The following is a 24,529-nucleotide window of genomic DNA, read 5'->3' as shown; positions in this document are numbered from 1 at the left end:
ATTAAATGCTATTATTTATGGTAGAACTTGTTCTAGTTAAAAATGCAGACCTCAGCACTGTGTACGTTTGTAAGCAGAAGGTTAAGCAGGACATTTTAAATGGTAAAGCAAAGGGCTTAATCAAGGCTGAAGAGCAAAATGCAGTGGGATAACAGATATAGTAAATAGGCATTAATCACCATACAGGCTTAATCCAGGTATTAGGCAGTCTTGAGGCTAATACGAAGACTCACTTACATAAAGACTCATTCTACCAACCCTTAAGTCAATAACTTTATTCTTGGGAGAAATTTCACCAATGTTAAAGGCCCTTGCAATATCAGGCCTACATTATGTCTTTGCAAAATCATCATCACACCATTATTTTGCCTGAAGGGGATTTCTGAGTTAGGAGGCACATGAGGGTGTGGTTCAAGAAAGGAAAAAATTGAATTTCCAGAGCATAAGGAGCCACGTTTCCATGTTGTTTTTTTTTTTTTTTCTTCCCTTGACACTGTCTATTACTGTGACATCAAAATCCGAGCTAAGTACTTCTTGCCAAAGATGGACCAGATAAAATCACGAAGCCAGTATCATCTCATGGAAGACAGCTCACTGTCTTAGTGACAAATTTAGTGACTACAAATCCAGGCTTAGAACATAGTCCTCCCCTAGTCATAATCCAGCACTTGCACACTGGATTTGCATTTAACTACTGATGAACTAAAATTTCAGTTTCAGGAAGATAATAGCACATCCATACGTACGAAATTCACTATACAAAAGTTCTTTTATTAGATGCTTAGAAAGATTAAAGTGCTTCCATGTTTAACTTAACATAAAAAATTCCAAATCTTTATACAAACACACGTCATATGTACTGACACACCAGCATACAAACCCCAGGCTCCGGCCCAGGGTGGGTTTTGGCATCCTGGTCAAGTTTGCCTTACCTAGCCCTGAAACCGAACAGGCAGACTCACGGTAAGCACGACATGACCTAACCCGAGGAAAGGGGAAGGAGATGGAAGTGGGGAACGGGGTAGATGGCCGTGGTTTATCTATTCAAGGAATAGCGAGATGAAAAAAAATCCACAAACCTTTAATTGTGAATGTAGGAGAGGGACAGTGATGTAACTGTTCCCAGGGAACACTATTCTTATTTTGTAGAGGGAGGTGAGCCAAGATACTTAAGCTCTAGAGAACCTTTAACACAGGAAGCTATTTATCATAACAAGCTTGGTTGATACTGCTCCCATACTGAACCAATTAGATTAGCCTATTTCGTCATACTTCATAACTTGGGATGATAGGTTTCCAAGCATGGTACAGTGCAGTAATTGAATTTTGATCAAACACACATGGCCCATAACCCAGTATGTGAAACTTTCAGAACAGTTCACAGCTTTTAAATATCCAGTCAACATGTTGCCAAAAGTACAGGATGTACTTGATGCAAGTGGGAGAGGAGGGGGGGAGCACGAGTCCACGCCGTAACTTGGTACAGCTGTAAAACAAACATTTTTTTGTTCCGATTCTGTTCCTACTTTAGCAAAGGAGCTGGGAGGAAGACAGTGAATGTCAAGTAAGTCGTTTTTCTCCCCAACCCCCACACCCCCCAGGCACACATTTCCCTTTTAACATTCTTAGATTACCACAACCTTTTACATTCACTATACTGTACCTTCATACTGTATTAGACACACCAGCAATTATGTTTGTTAACATGACACATCCATTGCTTACACTTAGTTAACAAAATAACTTAAAAGTCGCATGCATCATCCTCTTAATAGGGTTCTAATCAATGGGACCATGGAATGAAAGCCCTAAAAATTACCCCCCACCTCTGCATTCCCCAGGCTTCTGCCTCTGCCAACACAATCCATGTGGTGGGCAGCCTCGTCAGGCTCAAGGTGAACACTCAGTTCTTCACAGGCAGTGACCTCCTCTTATATGTTCTTGCCATCTTTTCACCACAGTAAATCCAAGGAACTTTGAAGAAGACTCTGTGTAAAGGAAACAGAATACATTAATAAATTTACTCCTATGGCTCTACTGACTAGGGGGCAAAGCACCCACCACAGAAGAGTTTCAAGATGTGGAAAATGCTGTGCCAGACTTTCTTTTGAGCAAGTAATGGCTATCCATATCAAAGCTGCTCTCTGGCCTACTGCTAAGAGTCTGGCATGGTTAAGCAATGGAGCAGGGTATCACCAACCTCTGCATATGGTGCTGCTGGCTTCTTTCTCAGCTTTGAATGCTTTGGCCTGAAAGGCAGCTGGAGGCAGCTCCGGGCATCTCAGCTACCCGAAGGGGAAACACCAGGGCAGCCAACGCCTTCGCTTTCATTGAGGCGGTGCAAATGACATTAAAGATGGGAATCACTGCTACAGCCCTCCAAAGAGCGTAGGATCTGACGGTTTACCCAAGCGCTGCTAGTTGCACTCCGTGGATCATCTGCCTCCGAGCCGTCTCACACACCTGTTCTGGAGTACAGCTGTGTAAGAGAAGCAGCCACAGGTTCCAAGGGGAGAAACGGTGCTTTTCAGATGTAACAAAATGTACATCTCACTTAGTCTTGATGTTGGCTGGGGACAGGTATATTGCCTGATTACAGCCACCACCCTGTCAGAGACAGAGTGCAGAGGATGCGCTGGATCCATCTCCCTCCCCGCCCCACTCCCCACTAAGTTATGATGCTGCAGAGAACAGAAAAAAAAGAAAGAAAAAGAATTTGGTGTTCAACGTATCAGACTTGGACCAAGCCTCAGCTCAAACCAAGGTTAAATAGGCATGTTCTAAGCCTCTTAAAGATAGGATTTATATAGTAATTAAAGTAATGGAAACTGATCTTTATAATTTTCACACTGCCTAAAATTCTGCTGTGTCATATGCATCTGCAGAGCCTGAGAACTGTGCTTCTTGGAGAGAGCACTGCAGTCTTGAAAGCAGCCATTCAAATATATAATGGAGAATTATCAGAGCATGAGTATCTTCGAGATTATAATGAAGCACGAAGAATAAGAATCAGAAATCCTGAGTTTGTATTTGAGACAAGCAGTATTTTTTAAACACTTTCTTTTGTTGGGAGTTCATGGAACTAGATCTTCATCACACACGCTGCAAACAGCATTGAGACTGCCCTTTTTCTTCTTATATTTCCTTTCTTTTCTTTTGCCATAGTCTTAGGTCTAGAGAGTGAGCATAGTGCAAAATGCATCTTGGCCAGACAGAATCCTCACATCCACTTTCCAGTTTTCTCTGTTGTGCAAAGAGAAATACCCGAGTGCTAAGCCTTTGGTGTATGGTAAAGAACAACTTCAGAAGATTTGGAGATCTGATAGGGGGTTTGGCTCCACCTTCAGGAAGCAGAAGGCAAAGAGACAACACGGGTTTAAGTTTCAGACATACTTTCTGCAGAAACTGAAGCCTACAACCCCCACTTATTGACATCTACTGCTCCCCAATGTGTCTTTGCTTCATACATATAAAAGATTCCCTGATCTGATGCCGTGACATTTCTACATACTTGATTCAGCTCTGAAGAGTCCAACTCCTCCTAGAGGTACTCGAGAACTTGTGGCAGGATGTCCAAAGGTAGCTGATACACGAACAAATAGAGCTGATATATGAACAAAAGTAAACCAAAAGCAGCTTTGAGGTGAAAAAAAGAAGTTGCGACACACAGGATGTCATAGAGCTGTATCAAATATTATCAGCCATTTACACTGTCAGTGCTAAGGCTTCCATATAGAATGCAATTTTCTTGTAATTCACAGAGATTAGGAAGGTTCTCTGGGTAACACAGATGGATTGAGAGGAAGAAAGTGGGAAGAGTCTTGATCAAATTTCAGTGTAGCAAAACACTTAAGCATATGCCTAAAGTTAAGCTATTTTTTCTCCTCAGATCCAGGCAGAAGATGCAAACAGAATAATCTCTTGTATTTCACCCCTTGGCAGACTCTGATACAGGTTGAACCCAGAACATCGTAGCTGGTTAAAAAGCATGATTTAAATGAATTAAAATGATGCATTTCTTGAAGAAGTCATATAGTGACCATTTATAATAATGGAAATGGCAAAGTAGTTAGGGCTGAGATGACACGGAGTTTGAAAGACTGTATGATGTATTAGTGAAATAATAGGCAATCACACAATTAGTGACAGTCCTATGAGGCACTGGAAACGTATGGATGCTTGCAAAATCTTGCTTTTGGCATTTCCCCAACTGGGTGCTTAAGCACCCAACCTTATTGTATTCAACACCATTTTCTGGAGGAAACAGGTTTGAAAACTGCAGAGCAAGCAACAGAAACGGCTCTCAGTGCAGAAATGGATTAAACACCTAATGAATCTAAAAATAAAAAAAAACACAAAAACACTGAGAAAAGATGCAAGAAGACTGAATAGACATAGCTGTGTTAGCAAATATAACTGAATATACTCTTGAGGAACAAAGGAAACAATTCTTGATGGGGTGACAACAGATGTTCTCCAAAAAAATTCTAACGGAGCATTTCAAACACAAAGACCTTCCTGTGGAGCTGAGAAGTTTTACTGGCAGACGTACAGTAATACATCTTTGGAAACATAACAAAACCTAACATTTAAGGTGTTATCAGGTCCTGAAAGCAGAAGTGATATCTTCATGTAATAAGTGGTGGGTGGTGGTGGAGAGGGAAACAGTTAGGATAACAAAATACTGTCACAGGAACTTGCCATAGCATAGTTGTGATTTAAATCGCAGGAGGAATAACTAGTCAGAGAGTTTGCTCTGAAATATCTCTAAATCCACTCTTTTGGAAAATGAGCTCTAAACACAACTGAAAGATGCACAGGTGACCTAACTGAAGAAATACAATCCAGAGTAATTTGTTAATACAGTAAGCACACCTAAGTACAACCACTTTTGTACTGTGTGAGTGAATGCAAAGTGCCCAAAGCTCAATGTTCCTACCAGTTACTGCTCTTTCAGATCATGGTTAAGCACATTGCAGAAAATCCTAAAATGGACATAAAAAAAAAAAAAAAGAGGCAAAAAAAAAGGACAGGTTTATGCAGTAATTTTTGCAATGACTGAACCGCACTGGTACTTAGGGAAGATTTGGATTTAACTCCTGGCATGGACCTGCAGCATCTTCAGTGAATAGCTTTATACAGGTTTTTAAAGGCTAGGCACTTCAAATTCTTTTTTTAAACTCTGGCCTTTACTTTTTATGTTCTTTATTTTTACAGATACAGAATAATACTTCTCTGTCTTGTTGGAATGTTGAAAGGATTCCTGAATATCTGCAAGGCCAGCAGATATCATTTTATCTGGGAACGAGGCAGGAGGATGACATAGTACATTGTCTAATTATTTTTATTACTTTGCAACTGTTTTTGGGAAAACAATCCAAAGATTATTCCAGTGCAGTCAGAGCAATCAGAACTACAGAAACACTAGGATGGACAACTTGATTGACAGAAGAAAGCTAAAGCAGGCAGCAACACAGAAAATTATCATAGGACAGACATTTTGATAAATATTACTGTAGCCAACTTATTATTAACACAGTGGGACAGCTTTACATCTTGCATCACACTTTCCACAGCCCTTATGGTAAACATGCCACATCTGACAATTACAAGATGAAAACAAAGACCTCACTAACTGTCTACTGGCCCTGCAGGACTATCTGCTTACTCAGTTAACCCTCTCTAAACTTCAGCTAGGCAACTAAGCAAGCATATAGAAACATAGACATGTGTGTTCAGATATAGAACATAATTCCAACAGTATCCAATACAACTTCCATAGGTTACGCCATCTGTGGCACTCATTTCTAAAAGGCTTTACAGACAAAGGAGAGGGCTGCGGAAGAAGTGGAAAGTTGTTAGTACAAGATAGAGGATCAAGTGGAACACCATCTAAAGGGAAGAGAAATAAAATTTTGCTAAGACTTGAAATACTGCTCTGTCTGGTCACCCGTGGCTTCATTCTGACTGCTATGACAAAGCAGTGCAGTCCTGACAAAAGCATGCACTGGTAGCACAAACCAGAGAGCCTCAGGATGAAAGAATTCCATAGCAGTTTTTATTTCCTGAATTGGTTGACACACATCTTCTGTTTCTACCAAAACACTGTAACTTGGCATAACAAATCTTTTTCTCTGCTGGCTACTTGGTTTCTGGGATTAACAAACTATCTGATGGACTTCATAACTAATCGCATTTTCATCTGATTCACACAAAATAGCTCCTGTATTCTTTTACAGATAATGAAGCACAAGATGGACTGCTGAAATCATTAAGTCAAGCCCTCTGCTACTTGTACACATGGAGATACATTTTAGAATGAAATCTTGTGTGATGAGTTGCCCTAGGCTATTTTTTTATTATAATGTCCATGTTATCTTCCTATTTTCACAGCTATATTACCAGCTTCAGGGTTAAAAAACAAAAAGGAGACAAATCACAGGATGATCTTAGCCATGAGATTTTATTTGATTAAAACATTTATTTTCTGTCCACTTCCTGTCTGTTTTTGAAAGTGTTTCAGGAAACAAAACTGACATGCACAAAGAGCATTCAGTGAAAGAGAGACAAAAGGGAGATGCAACAAATATCAGGCAAGTGAACAAAGCTAACAGAGTGTTCTTGTCTCTTTGAACCCACAAGTAAAACGCACATCAGCAAGTATTCCAAAACTATGTCTTCCTTGTGTGAAGGAAAGGATTAATGTTAAGGACAAAGTATTCCTTGTGGTTTATTCTCATTACGTGATACGTCAGGTTATGCTGATTTGGAAAAACACAAAATTTCTTTACAAAGCTTTCTGTGCACCAGTCTTAATGTAGATTTAAAAGAGACTAAAACCCACAAATTGCACTTTCAAAAATCAATTTAGGAATGTCATTTTTTTGTAATTCCCTAAAAATACCGTTTGTGGACACATTAATAACATTTTCAGAGTTTCATCTGAAAAACAAAAGAATAGCCCAAATTTTTGAAAAAAATCTGCACTAAAGTATATATCACGTGGATTTCTGACTCAGTTACTGACGGTTTTCATTAGAAGGTGAAGGGAATGTTTCTAATTGGTCAAATAACATGAAGATTCTGTTGACCTGTTTTCTGTCTCTGTGTGCATATACTTGTCTTTAAAGGAACATCTAGGTAATCTTGGTTGTCCTAAAGACTTTGGTCAAACAACTTTGAAGGACACAGAATTTATTTCACTGAAACACAACTGATCTAAAATAAGAACCTATTAAGGGCTTTGTTAGTACAAAGAATTCACTTTTTTGACATTCCATAGCTGTAAAACACATGCACCAAATTCTTTTCAGAAAAAGAAGGTATGTATTTCTCTATGGATGGTTGCAAGGGAGGGGAAAAAAAAAAAATCAAAATAAGCAGAACGATTCTTTCCTATTCTAACCTCAGGGCACCCCAACATCCACCCTCCTTTTTTGTGATGTGTCGTCTACGGTTCTATTTTTTATGCATCCATATTTCTACTGTTGATCAGCACTGAACAAATTTTGCAACTTGACCAAAATTTGTCTTTAAGCTTTACAGAAAAAAATATTTCAATTAATAGAATTTCACAGGATAGACTGACACAAGATTTAGGGCCATCTGGATTTTAACTAACAGGATAGAAAGAAAGGCAGTTTCTGTGGTTTGGGATATTTAAGGTCATTTACAAACTGCCACACATAATTATGAAAACTGACCCCAAGTGTAATTCTGGCCCATCCATGCTAAAACTCTCATCCATTTCAATGGTCTAAAGATCAGCATAGTTGTTCTGAACAACTCTTTCTCCACCTCTCTATAACATTCTAAATTATACTTACAGACACGTAACAACATCAGTGCAAATTGCAAAAGTCTGCACATTTCACAAATGGTACAACTTAGCAACAAACTATGTGGTCATAGAAATACAGCAGTCAAAGAAACTTGGCGCCTTTGACGAAAACTCATTCACTTGAGGAATTTTCATATTTTATCATCTTTGTTCAATGTACATTTAATATTCAGTTCTCATGAAGTGTAATTAATAAGGCATCAGCAATTTCAGTGGACGATTGGATTAATCTGTAAAAATAAAATGCACCTATGCATTTGTGACACTTACTGCCAGGGTTAAGGATAGGTCTGCATTTTCCTGAATGTTGCATTGGTAATAGTGAGCCGTGTAAGCCTTGCTCCATAGTAATCTATAATGTAACTAGAGCCATCAGAAGGTCCAACAATCTACAAGAGAAAAAGAACCAAGACTTTTCAATATGAAGTGAAATATACACTTTGTGCTAATGTCTCAATTACTGCTAATTTTCCCATCATAAAATTAGTCATGCTTAATTAGTCAAACAGAAACTAGATTTATTTTGAAGTTATGCTGTAGTTTAACTATTTTAGTGAGCACTGTCTCAGAAGGAACATTTCCCTGGGGCTTCTAATCAACCAAATTATACAGCCAGGCACTGGTACTAGGTTAAGCCGATGAGGATTTGAGTCACAAAGTCAGGCTAACAAATGAGTAGGCTCCAAACCACTTTTCTTGAACAAAGGAAGGTAGGCAGGAGAGAATTAGGTTGATGACAAGTATCTTTGAAATACTGCACAGGTAAGGAATGGAGAGAAGCAGAGAAGATCATGGCTTTTTTGTTCTGGAAATGCTAAATTGATGTGGGGTCACCCGAGAGATGAATAAAGGGAGATGAAAGATACTCTGAACTGTAAGTGATGTGAGGCAAGATCACTGCGATAGCATAGAAAGGAATTTGAGAATGCATAGACTTTAAAAGATGTATACTTTTAAAATATTTTTCTGTAAACCCATATAAAAATTTCTATATCCACAATGCATTTTAAGTTCATCATAGGCAATTGGTAATTCACGCTAAATGGATGCACTGTAGAATAAGACAATTTGGCAATTTCATGATGTCACAAAATGTCACCCCAGCTGGGGATTTAACGAGCATGAATCTTGCAGTCACAGCGCCCAGGTAATAGGGGACTTGTATTTGGAGGAGAGGCAGAAAAGTGGCAATGTCTTCTCTCTTGCACACTGCATGGACACCCCAGATGATGGGGCTCCATCAGTATAAAGCACATGCAAATACAGAACTTCAGGATTCTGGGAACAGCAGGATATCTCATGCAAAGTCCAACACTCTGTGTCACATAAAGAGCTCATAGGTTCTGACAAAGTGAATTTATGGTGTTATAGCTTCCAAGCTATTCATTATGAGTATTTATAGATAGCTAATCTAATTTTTAATTCAAACAACAAATGTATTGATATTTTGTATCCATATTCTACAACATCAGTCTACAAACAGAGCTGTAATAAATGCCTTTATTTTTCAATACACAAAGGATCTTAAGGCTAAAATGCTAACAAAGAATAAGCAATCAAATCAAAGCTTTAACTCAGATTTGTATCTTGTTTTGAAAGCCCTGACTTACCTGCATTGAAATAAGTATGAAATCAATTAGGCTACCAATTCCACAAAATCCTACAGTGCAGAACTTTAACAAACCTAAAAAAGGAAAATAAAATTTAACTGTACCTTTAAGCCAGTTACTATGAAGTACATAAGTTTCTTGTGGCAATCACATCCCAACTTTCTCCCCATCCCACAGAAAATACACATACACGCATATCTAGAAACAGACCTAAAGTTAAAGATTTTCACTTATCAGGGAAAAAAACAAACTGCATATTCATATTTCTACATCCTGAATATACATTAAAGATTTTAAACATTAATAATTTTTTTAACAGATAAATATTCTTAAACAAGGAAAGGCAAAAGTTGATAACCAAGTTACTGGAAATTCTCATTTCTTTGACTGAGGCACAGACAGAAAAAATTCCAACTTGAGCTGCAAAATTTACTTATGAATAGAAAGAGACTTTCTACCATGTCATGAGTTGCAGCACATACTGATTTGATTTTCAGAACACGCTACTTTGGAGAACAATCCTTTGTATAATTTTTGTATTTTTGCTGAAATAGGAATTTATTTTGAATATATATATACATATAGATAAACACTTCTTTTTAGCTGGTATTCAAAAATGTTATTTTTTGTATGAATAAATGAAAGATTAATATAAAATATATGGGAATAGGAACTAACAGATAAATATTTCATTGGAAGTTGCCATGCAAGGCAGACTTCATTTGGAAAATGCCTTCAGAACAAGGTGGCTGTCTTAAAATTTTTCTGTTTTTTTAATATCAGTCGTTTCTTGTACAACGAATATAATACAAGAAGTACTATATAAATAGTGTAAGTAATACTTCAGCTGAGCAAGGCAAACATCTAGGTTATTTTGAGAATGAGATACTGTGAAGACATTTGTCTCTTTACCCAGGCATAGACAGTATGAAGCGGAATGCATAGCTGTTCCATTTAAGTCAGTTGTAGGATATGCTGTACGTGGAAAACACAGTTCCCTGCTAAAAAGCATATCCTTACTGTGCTTACAGGGGCCAGCACACTTCTGAGGCAAGAGAGAAAGCACGTTGGTAACATCAGCCAGTGTGGCAACCCAGAGCACCTCTTCCCCACAGCCACAAGTTGTGCTGTGCTGCATAATACCTGCTAGTAAAACCACGCAGCTGTTTTCCAAAGAACCAGCCTGCTCTCGGTCAAACACCTGAAGGTCTCCTGACCTCTGCCTCCTCCTTTGCGCTCCCCCTATCTCAGAAGCAGCAATCTGTCCTGCATGCCACCTCCTCTCCCCCATGCTCTGTTTATGAGGCTGCACATGGAGGAGAGTCGGGGAGTAACTGCATGCACGCTGCAGGAAGAGCACTCCGCTGTCTGGATATAGCTCCCATAGTTGACAAGATGAAACTAGCTTGATTTATAAACTCCAGGGAGACAGTTTATAATCTCTCCATGGAACAACACAGTAGTCAGAGAGAACAGGGAAAATATACCTAATGACCATGAAGATGAAAGAGTAGTAGCAGGACAGACTTTCTGCTGATTAGGAGAAAAGCCTATGTGCATATTACAACTAAAGTGGTGACACTTAAACATGCAAAAAACTAAGTATATCATTGTTTAAAACAACTTGTTCCCAGTGGCTGATGCGCGAGACTTGCAGCAGCCAGGCAGTTAGCCAGGGTATCAGTACTGGCAGGAGCATAACAAAACATAAGGGAAACAGCCAGCTAAAAAAATGCTAGCCTTAGGAAACAACAGTTAAGATGATTAAATAATGTCAAACTCTGGTGAACAGTTTACTTTGTTATTACCTGCATCAAGTGCAGTTACTATTTAAGATATTTATTTGTGATGCTCCTTATACCATCTTCTCTCAAGCTCTAGTCCTCAATCTCACTGCCAGTTGGCATTTTAGGAACCCAACAGTTCTCCTACCATTGCTGGTTCCAGCAGCAGCTCCAGTTTACTTGAGGAACTAGCTGCACCATTTTGTTACTGGATGTAGAACTGTTTCTGAACCTGGCATATGTTTCTGGAGTGCAAGGTAAAGGGGATTTTTTTCTTCCTCCTCACTTCCCTCCCCACAAGCAGATCACACTGAGAAAATAAACTGCTCTAAAGCATGGAGGGAAAAAATAGTGCTCTTACGCAGTAATAACTTATGGTTAAGTTCACAGTGTGTGGGAGAGGAAGAGGTTGCCTTCCTGATTTCTTCATATTCAATAGCTTGTTTGTATTTGTGCTCTCTTTAAGCAAAAAAGAAGGAAAAAAATAAACCAAAGAGCATTTACAGTCTTCATTACACTTGCACAAAATATTTCAAAGCTATTACCTTTCTTTACCATTTTTTGCCAAGGTATGGATGACCTAAAAAATCCCCAATCAACCACTGTCAAGGAATGTAATTTATTGATTTTTATTCTTTTTTTCTTTTCTACTCTTACCTATTTGCTTTTGTATTCTTTACCTTCCAAAAGCTTGAAAACTTGACTTGAGAAGAGTTTAATTTTAAATCTTTTAACTTTGGTTACTGGCTTACAGTATATTCCAGTAGGATTAACAAGCATGAGCCATAAAGAACTTCTATATAAGAATGGAGGATTTATAAATCTATGTTACTACAATATATTAAAAAATAATTACTGCAAATTATTATTCTAAATCCAATGGTGTAACAAAAAGGTGCACCTTACTGACTGCTTCCAAAAATGTATCTTTTTGTGAAACAGATGGACAAAGTAAGTGTTAATTATAGAATCTCAGGGAAAAAAAGACACAGATGTTAACACAAGATTATCAAGAAGGGCAGATAATGTTATTAAAAAAACCAAGGGTTTGCATTTCATGTCAGAAACTCAAAATTCCTAGCTGAAGTGACAGTAACATGTATAGCTTTTTCCAATTCATTACCCCATGCTATCTAGACTTAAATTTACTCCGTTTGTCCAGCTCAGAAACAAAGCCAGTGAAAGCAGTTCTAACATACAAAGGTATTTCCATTTCAAAGCTAGTGGCACCATCACCCTGGGAATGAGGTCCTAAAAACACTAACCTACAGAGGTAGGTCTTAATAAATGTTCCAGCTTCTGCAGAACTGTTATTAATACTATGAGCTATCTTGAAAGTATGCACTTGCCAGAATAAATTCCATATCCCAAAACACTATATTTACTGTAAAGTTTGTCCACTCTTTTCCTGGTAAAAATCAAGCATCATTTAAGTAGCTGGCATGAGTCAAAACCACTTCTGTTTCAATGCCTCACAAAGAATGCTGTGGTAAACATCAATGCAAAGCAAATGTAAAACAAAACTATGAATAGCAATAATCATGTTTGCTTATTAGGATTTTATCTGTTGGACAACTATATATCCATTTGTCACCACTCACTCCAACAGAATAGCAGGCTGAGGATAATGCAGGATTTTATCTTATTTGACAATAAAGTAAGGATTCAAGCTGTAAATATTAAAACTATGACTGTCAGCCTTCATTACTCAAAATATAAGTATACATATACAACTCAGTCATAACAATAGGCTTTACCTCAAAGAAAAAATAAGAAATAAACTTACCTAATGCAGGATAGCCTAGATAAAATCTATCTGCTCCCAACCATCCAAGAAATAAGGACAAAGCCACTGCCACTTTGTAGGAGTATCCATTTCTGCCAGAAGAAACAAGTAATGTAGACAATGACTGCAAAATATATTCACTCATACTTTTGAGAATTAAAGTAGTGACTCATTTGCCTGCTGCTTGAGTTTAAAAAAAAAAACAACAACAGACTTGTTATTTATCTTCAATTAGTGGACACAGAATTGATAATATTAAGCTTTCAAACTGGGTAGGCATCCTCCATAAAGCAACCTCAGCTGTTGCAACTCAAGTATACTCTTGCAGAATACAGATTATTCTGAAACTAAATCATGATTTCTTGTCACAAGAGACACAATTCAGCTGCTGATACATTCCCAGTTTTACAGAGCACTTCCTAGCAGTTCAGCCCTACTGAGACAACCCTAGAAAGCTAAGAGGTGTATGCATACTGTCTGTAGGCATTAGTCTCACTCTCTCTCCAAATCAAGAGGAACAGGATAGACAGGTAAGATGTCAGCAAAGACAGTAATTGCAATGAGATCTGAAGGAGAAATGAACCATGGCCACTGGTTGAAGAATCTGCAGGAAGTATTCAACAAAAAGGGTAAGTCGTATCCATTTACTACACTCTAAAGGCACAAACACAAATGAAAACACCTGTTGACGGTACAAAGATGTACAGTGGTAGAGAAGTACCCTAAAGTTAAGCATCCCATGGTTAGTTATACAAAATAAACAGATACAACAGACTTTTTGAGATTTATACTAATTGGCACCATTCTTGCCAACAGCTGGAGTGATGTGGCTACCTAACCACCTCTAACTTCAGTCATTGCTCATGTGAACTTTACACTAATAAGTGAGCTAGAAACATATAGCTATCAATACTAGAACTTGCTGCATCCTTTGCTGCATTGGCGAGCAGCTAGCTTCTGAAAAGAAAAGCAAACCCAAATGTAATTAGAACTTTAAAAATATTCAATAATTCACTGTTTTGATATGTGCACTACTGTGGGCCAGCAATTACTTAATAAGCCCAAATTAAACTCTTGGTTGACAGTTGAATAAAACACAGACTTCCACAATGACAGGAGCTAAGAAAGGTCCAAGCACCTTTATTAAGCACTTTCAATGCCAAACAAAGATCTACCTTTTTGCTTATTATTAAGATTTACTGACTTTAAAACTTAATGGCAACATTACGTGATTAAATCATGACTCCTACCTCAATATTTGTTACTTAGCACTTATTAGCAACACAGAACATACTGGGCATTCCTGGAACCTAATGTAATGTAAATTATCATCTTTAGAACTGTCTTGTTTCCACTGTAAAGAACACTAATGGTTTTCTTTAAAAGTTCAGGTAAACTGTTGGAAATTGTTTATCAACTACAAAGTGTCAACAACCCTCCAAGGACACTAAAGCATAAAAAGAGCTCTGACATAAAAGGCGGGAACACAGTTTAATTTGAGATGCTCCTGATCAAAACCAGTAATAAACCGAGCACTTGCCTATGAATTGAGATGCTTTTAAAAGCAGAACAGTCTGCAACCTAGTCAACATCAAACTGACAGGCAGAAGAAATCTAGTATGAAGTGGACACATGTTAATACTATAACAAGGCTGCATCCACTCCTGTATTTCCTTTGCCTTACTCACTCTTACAGATAAATACATGCACTGAAGACTAAAGCAACAAGTAGGAAAATAACACATCCCAAGCACCTAAAGGAATTTCTACAATTGGGTAAAAGATGCAATTTCTTTTCAGTTGCTCTTTTGAATTTTTCTCGCTCCTCAGCCCCATCCAATCTTTATTTTTTTCTGCATACATTTCTTCCAGCTGCCATGTACAAAACTTTTTCTTCCAGCTCTCCCACACCAGCTGATAATATGCAGGTACTGCTGTAGGTCACAGTGGTTTCTGTGCTCTTTCAAGGTCTCTCAGCACTGCTCAAAGACCTGTCCAGTGAACTTCATGAATTTCACAGACTACCATTTGATGGACTCCTTGCCTCGAACAGCAATACTTGAGCAATGGACATTTCAAGTCTGCAGAATCAGGGCCTGCACATATTAACCAAAATATATGATAGAGTGCGGATTTGGGGAATTCTAGAATTTGGCAAAAAATCTACCTCCAAAACATCAAATTAAAACCAAACCAAAGCAATCCTGACTCCCAGCACTTCTTTGCTGGAGCAGCCTTATTAGCATTTACAAGCTTTTCCTTGAACTAATACTAGGAGCAACTTGATCACATCCACTTTTACAAACATAGAACATCTCCTGGTCTTGCTCTAAAATAACTGGATTCCAGAACTGTTATCTCAACTGTTGTTAAATTACAGTTTTGGCTAAGGACAACTTGATGATTTGCTCCTTCCAAAAGCTAGGGATAGAGATTAACCTGCTGTCCCCATGCTAGGACAATCTTGCTATGGGAAGATGCCTTCTCAAACCAATTTTCTGGTTAAATGATGTGCAGTTATTTCTGCCAGAAGACAGTTACAGTTTCTATCAAAACTCAGATAAGATGCTGGAAAATCTCCAAAAAGCAGTAGAAAGGGCAGGCCTATTGTTGTAATATCAAGCTGGAGATTCCTGCTTAAAATAATGTTTCTAACACTTAGGTAACATTCAAAATGCCTTATAAAAGGCTCATATAACAATCAGTGATTAGACCACTTTTTAAACAAGTGTACATATGAAGGATGGTAATAATCTTGCTGCCATTTTTAACTGGCTTTGAGGCTTTATCAAGGGCATGCTTGTGTAACTCTTTCTACCTTCACAGTTGTATTTTACTGGAGTTTTCAGCAAGCCGTCAAAAAGTCCTCTTCCCCTTCTGCCATACTAGCAGTCATGGGACTGGAAAAGCCACAGCAAGTTCTTCTGGTAGTGTAACCATGGATTATTTCATCATAAATAATAGTCATGATCAAGTAATAGACATCATAAGAAGGACAACATTTTTCTGCCTACATAGATTTGTTTTTTTTAATTAATAAATCTAAAGAAAAACTACATTTTGAAAATGTTTCTAGAAAATACCTTAAACCAAAACCATACATATAAAAAAAATGCCAAATGTAAGAATTACTGTCTACTCCAAAGAGGAACTAGTATAGCTCATCTTATTCTCAGCCCCCATCACAGATGGGACTGAAACGCAATTGTTTCTCGACAAAAATGTGACTGAAGTCTAGTTTGCTAGCATTTAAATTTGATTAGATGTAATAATATGTTTTCTTCAATTTGCTGAGCTTTGACTGTTGAGAAGACTAAATACGGAGAAAATATTTATGAAACTAAGTGGCAGAGCTGTACTTCTGAGTTAGGCAAATTATTGAGCAGTAAATATCACATGGGAGTTATTTGCCCATTAGTGTGATAAGGAATACCCAGCAAATATTACTGGAGTTTTAATTTCCAAAGATTCCAGTAGGACAAAAGAAAAAGGCTCCTGCGTGAATCCCACAAAAAGGAGAAACAAATGGTACTGACAGGTGTTCGCTGATCATTAGCACTGGCCAGTTGGAACATTTATTGGTATCCAGAGCTCTCCATTGCTCACAATGTGCTTTAGAAAAACTAGGTCCATCATTTCCACGTTTCAGAAACAGGCTCTTAAAAGACACAGAGGACTTGATTAAATGCAAAGGTTGTTTAAAAATAGAGAACAGTTCCTCTAAAAGAGATTTTTTGAGGAACTGGAAAGAGACTTAAACTCCCCCAATATTCATCCATACTACAACTAAAGCTGCAGCTACAGGCACACTTTAAACTGCCATGAACCAGTCCTGCCATTGAACAGAGCAGCCCAGTCCAGCCCGCCTTTCTCTACTCTCTCTTATCCTTGAGTTGCCCTCGTCCTTGTGCTGGCACAAGCACTTGAAGTGACTGTACTGTGACTCAAATTGGGGAACTGATCCAAGTTAGTTCAAACCCAGATCAGTTCCCTGGTTCGGTAGATAGTGGGGTATGTCAGGGAAAGGGATGGAGAGGTGTCCCCAGACAGCTCCTTTCAGCAGCTCTGCGGATTTTAAGCATATGTGAAATGTAGCCTTAGCATTTGGGGCAAATTTTTGCCAGGGTAAAGTACTAAGTAAAGCAAAGGTAAAATACTAAGGTAAAGCAAAGACACAAACAAAACTAAACAAAGAAAAATGTGTCTGTGGCTGAGACAGATTTACTTATAAACATGCATGTTGTATCCTTATACTACTTACAGTGTTTATTAGAGGATTAAGTACTGGGCAACATGTGTACAATTCTAACTTACTTCTCTTTTTCCTTCTGTCAACACATCATACAATTTTAGAAAAACTTCAATGTGACAACAAAGACAAATTATTACAAAAAACAATAATGTACTTACACATTGCGACATGCAATAGGCTTGTAAAATCCAACTTCATGTCCTGTAAAGACTTTTTCTACGCCAAGGTGATCTTTGCAAGTAATATTTGGTGCTGGCAGACATTGAACTGAGGACAAAAATAATTACTTGAAATTAAGCAGTAACCGATTGGGTACTGTAACATTTTTCTGACAAGACACAAGTGAAACGTACAAATGAAGTTATACTGTGCAACAGTCTTGATACACAGCACAGTAGACACAGACATATTACTTTTTTAAAAAAACTATATTTTTTTAAGCCAGTCCTATGACTTACTTGTCTTTTTGCATGATACATATTAAGCAAAATATACAAACCTAATTGCTGCCCTAATTCTGTTGTAATTTCCATTTTGGCTCCGTTATGAGTCAGTTGGAAATCTGAACCTGACATACAGAACACATTTTCATCATGAGAACAGTCAAATATTGGAACAAGTTGCCCAGAGAGATGGTGCCATCACCATCCTTGGAGGTTTTCAAGATCTGACTGCACAAAGCCCTGAGCAACCTGGTCTGAATTCAGTGCCAACGCTGCCCTGAGCAGGAGGTTGGACTGTATGACTTCCTGAGGTCTCTTTCAACCCAAATTATTCTATTATTCTAAGCTAAGGCTTGACTCTTAAGAGAACCAAAGTGGAAATCACAGCAGAGAATGACATCTGCTAAAAGTTTGCATTACCAGAATATTAGTCACTCTCCAATGTTGAAGTCTGTTGTTCTAAAGGGAAAAATCCCAGTCCTTTACCTACTTTCTATTAGTTTTCAGTATTTGTGAGTCCTGTTGGTTGGTTCCAACAAAACAGCAAGCCAGGTTTAACATTTCTTTCCAGATTTTCCAATAATACCTACAGGCAAGACTAGGATTTGGATTTTTTTTTTTATAGTATCTATCCATATTGCATAGGGACCAAAAAAAAAAAAAAAAGAAAAAAAAATTAATTTCAGGCCACCAGTATCAGTAACGGCCTAAATACATGAGCTATGCCTCGATTTAACTGCTATAAAGTCCTACATGGATGTTATTCATCAATGTACCCAATCTAAGACAATTACAAAAAACCTACATTCTTTCTTGTAAAAAAAAAAATTAAGCAAAGAAAGCAGTGCTTTCTTTTATTTAGAAGAAACCCACAGCAGTTTAAATATATTGATATAGCAAAGGACACAGTTTTCCTGTCAATGTCATGCCAGTAAGACTTGAAATCTGCTACTCAATGAGACTACTTGGATGCTTTAAATTAAACCTCTATTTGTTTGGGTGATGATCCCAGAAAGATGTTCAGAAATGGTAGTGCTTCAAGCATGATCCACAAGATGAATTTTTTATTACTTAAATAATACTAAAACAGGAAGCGACTCAAATACTGTGGGGACAAACTAAAAACTGCTAGGTGTGTAAAATACTCTATACAGACACAGAAAACAATGTTAATTAATTTAGCAACTTTCCCCACTGTGAAGCTTATCTCCTGTTCAAATGAATAGTCTATTAAATACAACATGACATGATGTTAAAGATGTAAAGGACTAAATAACTTTAAAAAGGATCCATTTTGGACAGTACTTTCATCCAGTTTCTGAAGTATCTGGAAAACCCTCACTATCCCTGAGTATCCCAGTGAAAAAAATTATTCAGTGTTTATGGAAAACAAAATATGAAAGACAAAAAGCATACACATGTATTTGAAACATGAGTGCACATAAAGCAAAATTGCTGTGCTATGAGCCAACATAGAGACTATTTCAATGCCTGAGAACATCAGAAAAACTAAACATATGTAGTAAACCAGGTGATCAATTTAAGCATTTTTCTGTTGTACTCCAAAGTACATCAGAACTTAACATCAAAATAAATGTAAGCGCCTTCAAAACATAGCCTCATGGCACCAAAAACTGCTGATGATGGAAGGCATCATGTTTCCTTAAAAAAAATTAAATAGAAGATTTTGAAGGCTGTTGTGTCATGTGTCAATTCCTCTAATAAGTATATGCAAAATCAGTATGACAGGAATGGTTTGTTTTAATCACAGTAGTGCAGTACAGAGCCTAGAGGATGTAACATACATTCAAGAGATTTACCAGAAACCTCACTTACAAATGCACCAATCAGAGACAATGTATTTATTCATTTTTAGTGAAGCATCCAACCCACACAAGTGTTTTAGGCTTTCATACTAATGATATTACTAATCCCATGTTTTATAAAGCTCATCTAGCAGATACACAAATGCATAAATTGAACACTCCCTTGGAAAATGTAGCTACTGTCAATACATATTATAAGTTAGAAATCCTTACCATATGCTGTGTGATTTGTACAATTCATTGGTTCTTGTGTACTATTATCTATTTTAGGCTCATCGCACATATATGTTCAGGTAATTGAGGAAAACGTTATTCATATGAAGCACTACAACAGGTTTAATAGTAATTTATTTCACCCTCTTTAAACCCTGAGGATTTAAGATGCACCTTGATGTTAGTTTTCCTTCCTCCCCATCCCCCAAAACAGGAACAGCACATTACCATACAGCGAATCTGCTAATCCAATTTAATACACCAATATATCGCATAAGCTCCACGTTTAATTAGTGCTGCAGTCAGCACTACCTAAAGGAACTACAATATTTATCAGTCACAGCCTCTGTATTTGGAGGCAACAAGGTAGCACGCCTAATCTACTCTTCTTCCCTTATTTAAATATCAGAGTACCTTTAAATTGAGGCATTTGCTTGAGAAGATTAAATCTACAGTAACATACAAAATTCAAAGAACACCTAAAAATGAACATCTGAAACACCAAGAATTTGGACTAGAAAAAACCTGGACGGGAACTTATTTCCAGAGGTCTGAACTCCCACGGCCAGGTAAAGCAGGAGATGAAGTTAACTTTTCCAAGATTTGCTTTCCTGACACTTTTGATCTGCAGCTAAATCAATAACTGTCAGCTGCCATCAACAAACATTTTCTGGGGCAGGCCTCATGCGCCTTTGGAGAGCATGCAGCTAGAGTCTCTCTTTGGAGAGCCTCGCAGCTAGAGTCTCTAACACCTGCGCCCTGCTCCTTCGGACTGTGGAGGAAGGCTCAACATTGTGCAAAGCCACCACATCTCACTCGAGTGTCCTGCAAAAAATAAGAAGGTGGAGGGGTGGGGGAGAAGGGTCTCTCATCCCATGGGATTTTCTCTTTGAAAATCAGAGACACCTCAAACCTCCACACAGGCACACACTGTACGACCCCCAGAATAAACCTACGCCACTGCAGACGTGCCCTCTCCTGCTCCTTCCAGCTGAGATCCCCTCGGGGCTCCTGACCTCAGGCTTTCTCTGACACCCGAGGGGCCTCCCCGCCTTGTCAGGCACCTCTGGCCCTCCGCCTCCCCCTTCCCCTCCACCCGAGGGGACTGGGCAAGCGGCCCCCGCTCAGGCAAACCGGACCCGGGGCGAGGCGCCGCCGGCCCCTCCGCCCTCCCGGGCCCCATTCGCCATAGCAACCGAGCGCCCGCCGCCCGCCCCGGCCGCGCTCAGGATATTGCCCCAGCCTCAGCTCGTCGCACTTGAGCGGCGGCTCCGTGCCCGCGGCTCCCTCCACGGCTGCACCCGCGAACCAGAGGAGAAGTAGGATCCCGGCCTCCGCCGCGCCTCTCCGCCGCCCCAGCCCCGCCGGCAGCCGCCCCGGCCGGGCGGCCATGATGGAAACCGCCGCTGCCGTCAGCTGACTGGCCGGTCCCGGCGGCGCCGCGGGGAGGAGCGGCTCCCGCCGCGGGGAGAGGCCGCCCTGCCTGCGGGGAGGGGCGGGGCGGGGTGGGGGCCCTGCGAGTTGTTTGTGGGCTGCTGAGGGGGCTGGTTTTTGATTTTTGGTTTCGGGGGGTTGACCTCAGCAAATATGGCTCCTGAGGCAGCTAATGGTCAGCGCTGAGAGCAGAGCGTGCCCCTACCCAAGATGGCGCTCGTACAGCCCTGGCAGGGGGACCGGCGCGCTCGTGCCCTGAGTAAAGATGGCCGCGCCCGCCACCAGCACCTGGCGGGACGGCGCCCACCTGCCCTTACTTAAGATGTCGGCCATGAAAAGAACCGCCTCAGTTTTGGCCCTCGGGCGGTGTGGGGCCAGGCGCTAAGCGGCCCTCCCGGCGGCGGCAGGGGCGAGCTGGGGCCGCTCTCGAATGTTGGCGCTGCGGGGAGACGATTCACCCGCAGCGGGAAGCGCCCCGGCGCCTTGAACCGGGCGGGGGACGCCGGGAGCGGTGGGCAGGCCGGGCCGGGCCGGGCCGGGTGAGGGCACATCGCGAGAGGAGAGAGGTGAACCCTCCCTGCTCTTCTAAATACCGAAGCTGTAACATTGGCCCAACAGGTGAAATCTTACCTCGGGGTGTCGGTACCTGTGGGCGTCCCTGGTGTTGTCTGGAGTTTGCTGGGTGCTTTCAAAAGCATTTTAAAAAGCACAGGAGAGGTTAAAGGGCTGGCCTGTGCCGCGCTGCGGCCTGCCGGTGCCTGCAGGTAAACGCTGCTGCTGAACCACGGGCTAAACCCGGGCTGGGGCAGTGCCCTGGCAGCCAGGGGGGCTGAACGGGCCTTGGGTGCTGTCCCTGGGTCCAGCACACACACAGCAGTCGGATTAAAGAAATAGTTTGAAATTGTTACTCTATTTTCATGTAAAATTGTGATTGTATTGCTAAAAATGCTTTTTATTTTGTGTTTTAAATGAACACTAAATGCCTGGAACAGGTAAACTTTTATCTTCATCAGCATTTGCTCTTTGTAAGGTATTTTGTGGTGATTATCAACCTTTTCCTTTTCTCACTTCCTTGAGGGTTATTTCATGTTTTTCTAGTGTTTGGTTTTGAAGGCGTCAGTTTTCAGTTATGAACTGCTGGGGATCCTGGACTGCTTACAGGAGATGGAGAGACCATTCGGGGTAAACATACCCAGGAAAGGCTGCACTACTGTCATAAGTTTACATCTGCTCTAGAAGCATTTCCCAAAAAAACAAGTAGAGATGTAGAAACTGAAAAAGGCTGAAAGCAACTCCAAAATAGTAATTAAGAAAACATGATTACCCGGCCCTTCTGGAAGTCTTTTGGTTTTATTAGCCATTGTTTTGGTGAATGTATGGTGACTTACATATATATAAGTCTGTCAGTACCAACGAGAGGTTTGTCGCAGTCCCAGATATTCAAGGAATCAGTACAAACATGGATTTAAAATGCGTGGATGCCTGACAAACAGCTCAGCCAGTGATGTGAAATATTGCCATCTAACAGCTTTTTGGGAGATTTGTGTAAACTAAATTGGCAGTCTAGAGTTCAGCAGACAAAGTATGCAAATGAAAATTGATACTCCTTTCAGCAACTGGAAGAGAAAGGCCAGGGCCAGAGTGCACTCTGTAATGAACTCAGCCCTCTGAGATCAAGACTGAGGTGCACTGATGAGAAAAGTGCTTGGCTCTTTTGTCTACAGTGCATCTCTCGGATGGATAAATACACGACTTGCTGTTCATCACTGTCAAGAAAATTGTCACTTCTCACGAGCGCTACATTAATTAAAATTGAGAGTAAGGACTGGGAAGCTAGGCATTTGGAATCTGAATTTTTAAAAAAGGAGGATGGAATGGTATGTTCTTAGTGTGTTGCATGCCCTAGTGCAACTGCTATTGCTTAGTAAAACAAAACAGGCACTAGGAAGAGAGGAAATCAATCCAAAGTTATGGGGTGAAATTAATTTCCAAACCTTTTATAGTCCTTATCCTATGTTACTAGCAGGGCTGTGGAAGATCTGCTGCAAATGAGCTAGTGAACAGTGTAGCAGAGTAAGAATTATTTTTGGAGAGTTTCACTTGACATTTTATGTGTGTGTACATATATATCTTTAAAAAGTCCGAAAGCAGGCTACTATACAGGTTTCAAAGATAGAAAGCACCCACAATTCCTGCAATTAACTTCAACTAAAATGGTGCCTGTTCAGTATTTTGCTACTAGCAGTAGGAAAACTTTGCTTTTATTCCCTCCTCCTGAGCTGCCTCTGCAGGGACTCGAGCCACGGCTCCCACACACAAGCCAATCCAGGCAACGCGCCGTGTCTCTCGGAAGCCGCAGGTAACACTGTGTTTCGGAGTGCTGTCGGGAGCAGCGCTGGTTGTGGTGAGCGCTGTGAGAGGCGGTTGTGCATCGCCTGTTCGGTGCTCTGTGGGGGAAGTGTTAAAATCACTTAACTCCATCCAAGTCCCCGTCCTCCCGCAGCTTTTGCCATTCCCTTCTGTGGAAGTGGTAGGGGCTGTATTGCTGAGGCCTCTGTGGGAATTTGAGTTCAAAAGGGCTCTGAATTCATGTTCGGACACCGATTTACTGCAAATGAGTACAAATAAAGCTTTGCTGGGAAGTCTACGCCTACATTTTGCCCTCAGTGGGGAGTTTGGTAGCCATGTTGATGTGTATGTCTTTTAGGCCTGTGATTTATAAACACACTGGCAGGTCTGGATCATCTGAAAATGGACTTGGCTTTTAAGCTCTGCATTTCACAGAGTGGCTACCACCAGTCCCTGTGGCCACTGAACGTCCCGTTCATGAGCTTCACCCCCGGGCCTTTGCTCGCAGGACCCTGCGCCTGCACCCCCTGTCCGCAGTGCCCCATTTTCAAAAGCAGCACCGAAATGCTGGGCCCTGCCCCTCTCCGAGCCCCCAGATGTATTCAGGTCACTGGTGCGCTTTTCTCCACGCCACCTGAGGGCTCGCCTCTGCTCCTCAGTACCGCTCAGCTGGAGCTGCGGCCTCCCCGAGCCAGGAAGGCGTGTTTGCCGGCCGCGGTGCCTCCCCCGCCGGCCCGGCCCAGGGCCACCGGTGCTACGTGACTCCTCGGACGCGGTCTGCGGGCCGCTCCCGCCCCCGCCGGAGGGATGCGGCCCGGCCGTCCCCCGGGAGGCGGCTCTCCCGCCGCGCCGCCCCGGCTTCCTGCGCCGCAGGTGAGGCGCGCTCGCTTCCCGCTTCCGCCCAGGTGAGAGCCGGCGGCCATCGCGCCGCTCCGACCGCCGCCTCCTCCCGCCCGCAGGTACCGCGCGGCGGGGAGCCCCGCGCCCGACCT

At 40.7% G+C, this 24,529-nt stretch overlaps 2 protein-coding genes across 10 annotated transcripts in view; one reads left to right on the top strand and one right to left on the bottom strand.

Annotated features, from left to right (window-relative positions):
• Positions 1-750: 750 nt before the first annotated feature.
• TM2D1 (TM2 domain containing 1) lies at positions 751-21,288 on the bottom strand. Of its 3 annotated transcripts, none has more exons than XR_015699318.1 (8): positions 20,989-21,288; positions 19,755-19,828; positions 17,431-17,539; positions 13,021-13,112; positions 9,451-9,524; positions 8,111-8,229; positions 2,201-2,479; positions 751-1,988 (listed from the first exon to the last, which is right to left on the bottom strand). XR_015699318.1 is itself a non-coding variant. In XM_009461216.2 (7 exons), exons 1-6 carry the CDS (start codon positions 21,144-21,146, stop codon positions 8,119-8,121), a joined length of 618 nt encoding a protein of 205 aa, XP_009459491.2. In that variant the 5' UTR covers positions 21,147-21,288; the 3' UTR covers positions 751-1,988; positions 8,111-8,118. The 3 variants fall into 3 exon arrangements, 1 of the variants encoding a protein (XP_009459491.2); XR_015699319.1 differs by having other exon boundaries at positions 2,201-2,468; XM_009461216.2 differs by lacking the exon at positions 2,201-2,479.
• A 110-nt stretch (positions 21,289-21,398) lies between these two features.
• The window catches only part of PATJ (PATJ crumbs cell polarity complex component), a 162,758-nt gene continuing 159,627 nt past the window's right edge, over positions 21,399-24,529 (top strand). Inside the window, exon 1 of one of the 7 annotated variants that reach the window (XM_087734682.1) lies at positions 21,399-21,727. The gene's annotated coding sequence lies outside the window, so the exon portion shown is untranslated. The other 6 variants (XM_087734680.1, XM_087734676.1, XM_087734677.1 and 3 more) reach the window with 6 other exon arrangements.

The sequence above is a fragment of the Nipponia nippon genome, unplaced genomic scaffold (assembly GCF_047370975.1).
Source record: "Nipponia nippon isolate SJK-2023a ecotype South Korea unplaced genomic scaffold, ASM4737097v1 scaffold_5, whole genome shotgun sequence".
In the NCBI taxonomy this organism is placed as follows: Eukaryota; Metazoa; Chordata; class Aves; order Pelecaniformes; family Threskiornithidae; genus Nipponia; species Nipponia nippon.
The sequence above is the reverse complement of the archived record's forward strand: the minus strand, read 5'-3'. Positions and strand labels throughout refer to the sequence as shown.

What these genes read in the sequence shown, in the direction of transcription:
- TM2D1 (XM_009461216.2), bottom strand. Translation starts at nt 21,146, where the DNA reads ATGGCCGCCCGGCCGGGGCGGCTGCCGGCGGGGCTGGGGCGGCGGAGA. An exon ending in CCTATTGCATGTCGCAATGT is followed by an intron (nt 13,113 to 17,430) that starts GTAAGTACATTA and finishes TTCTTCTGGCAG; the next exon opens with AAATGGATACTCCTACAAAG. An exon ending in TCTAGGCTATCCTGCATTAG is followed by an intron (nt 9,525 to 13,020) that starts GTAAGTTTATTT and finishes TTCCTTTTTTAG; the next exon opens with GTTTGTTAAAGTTCTGCACT.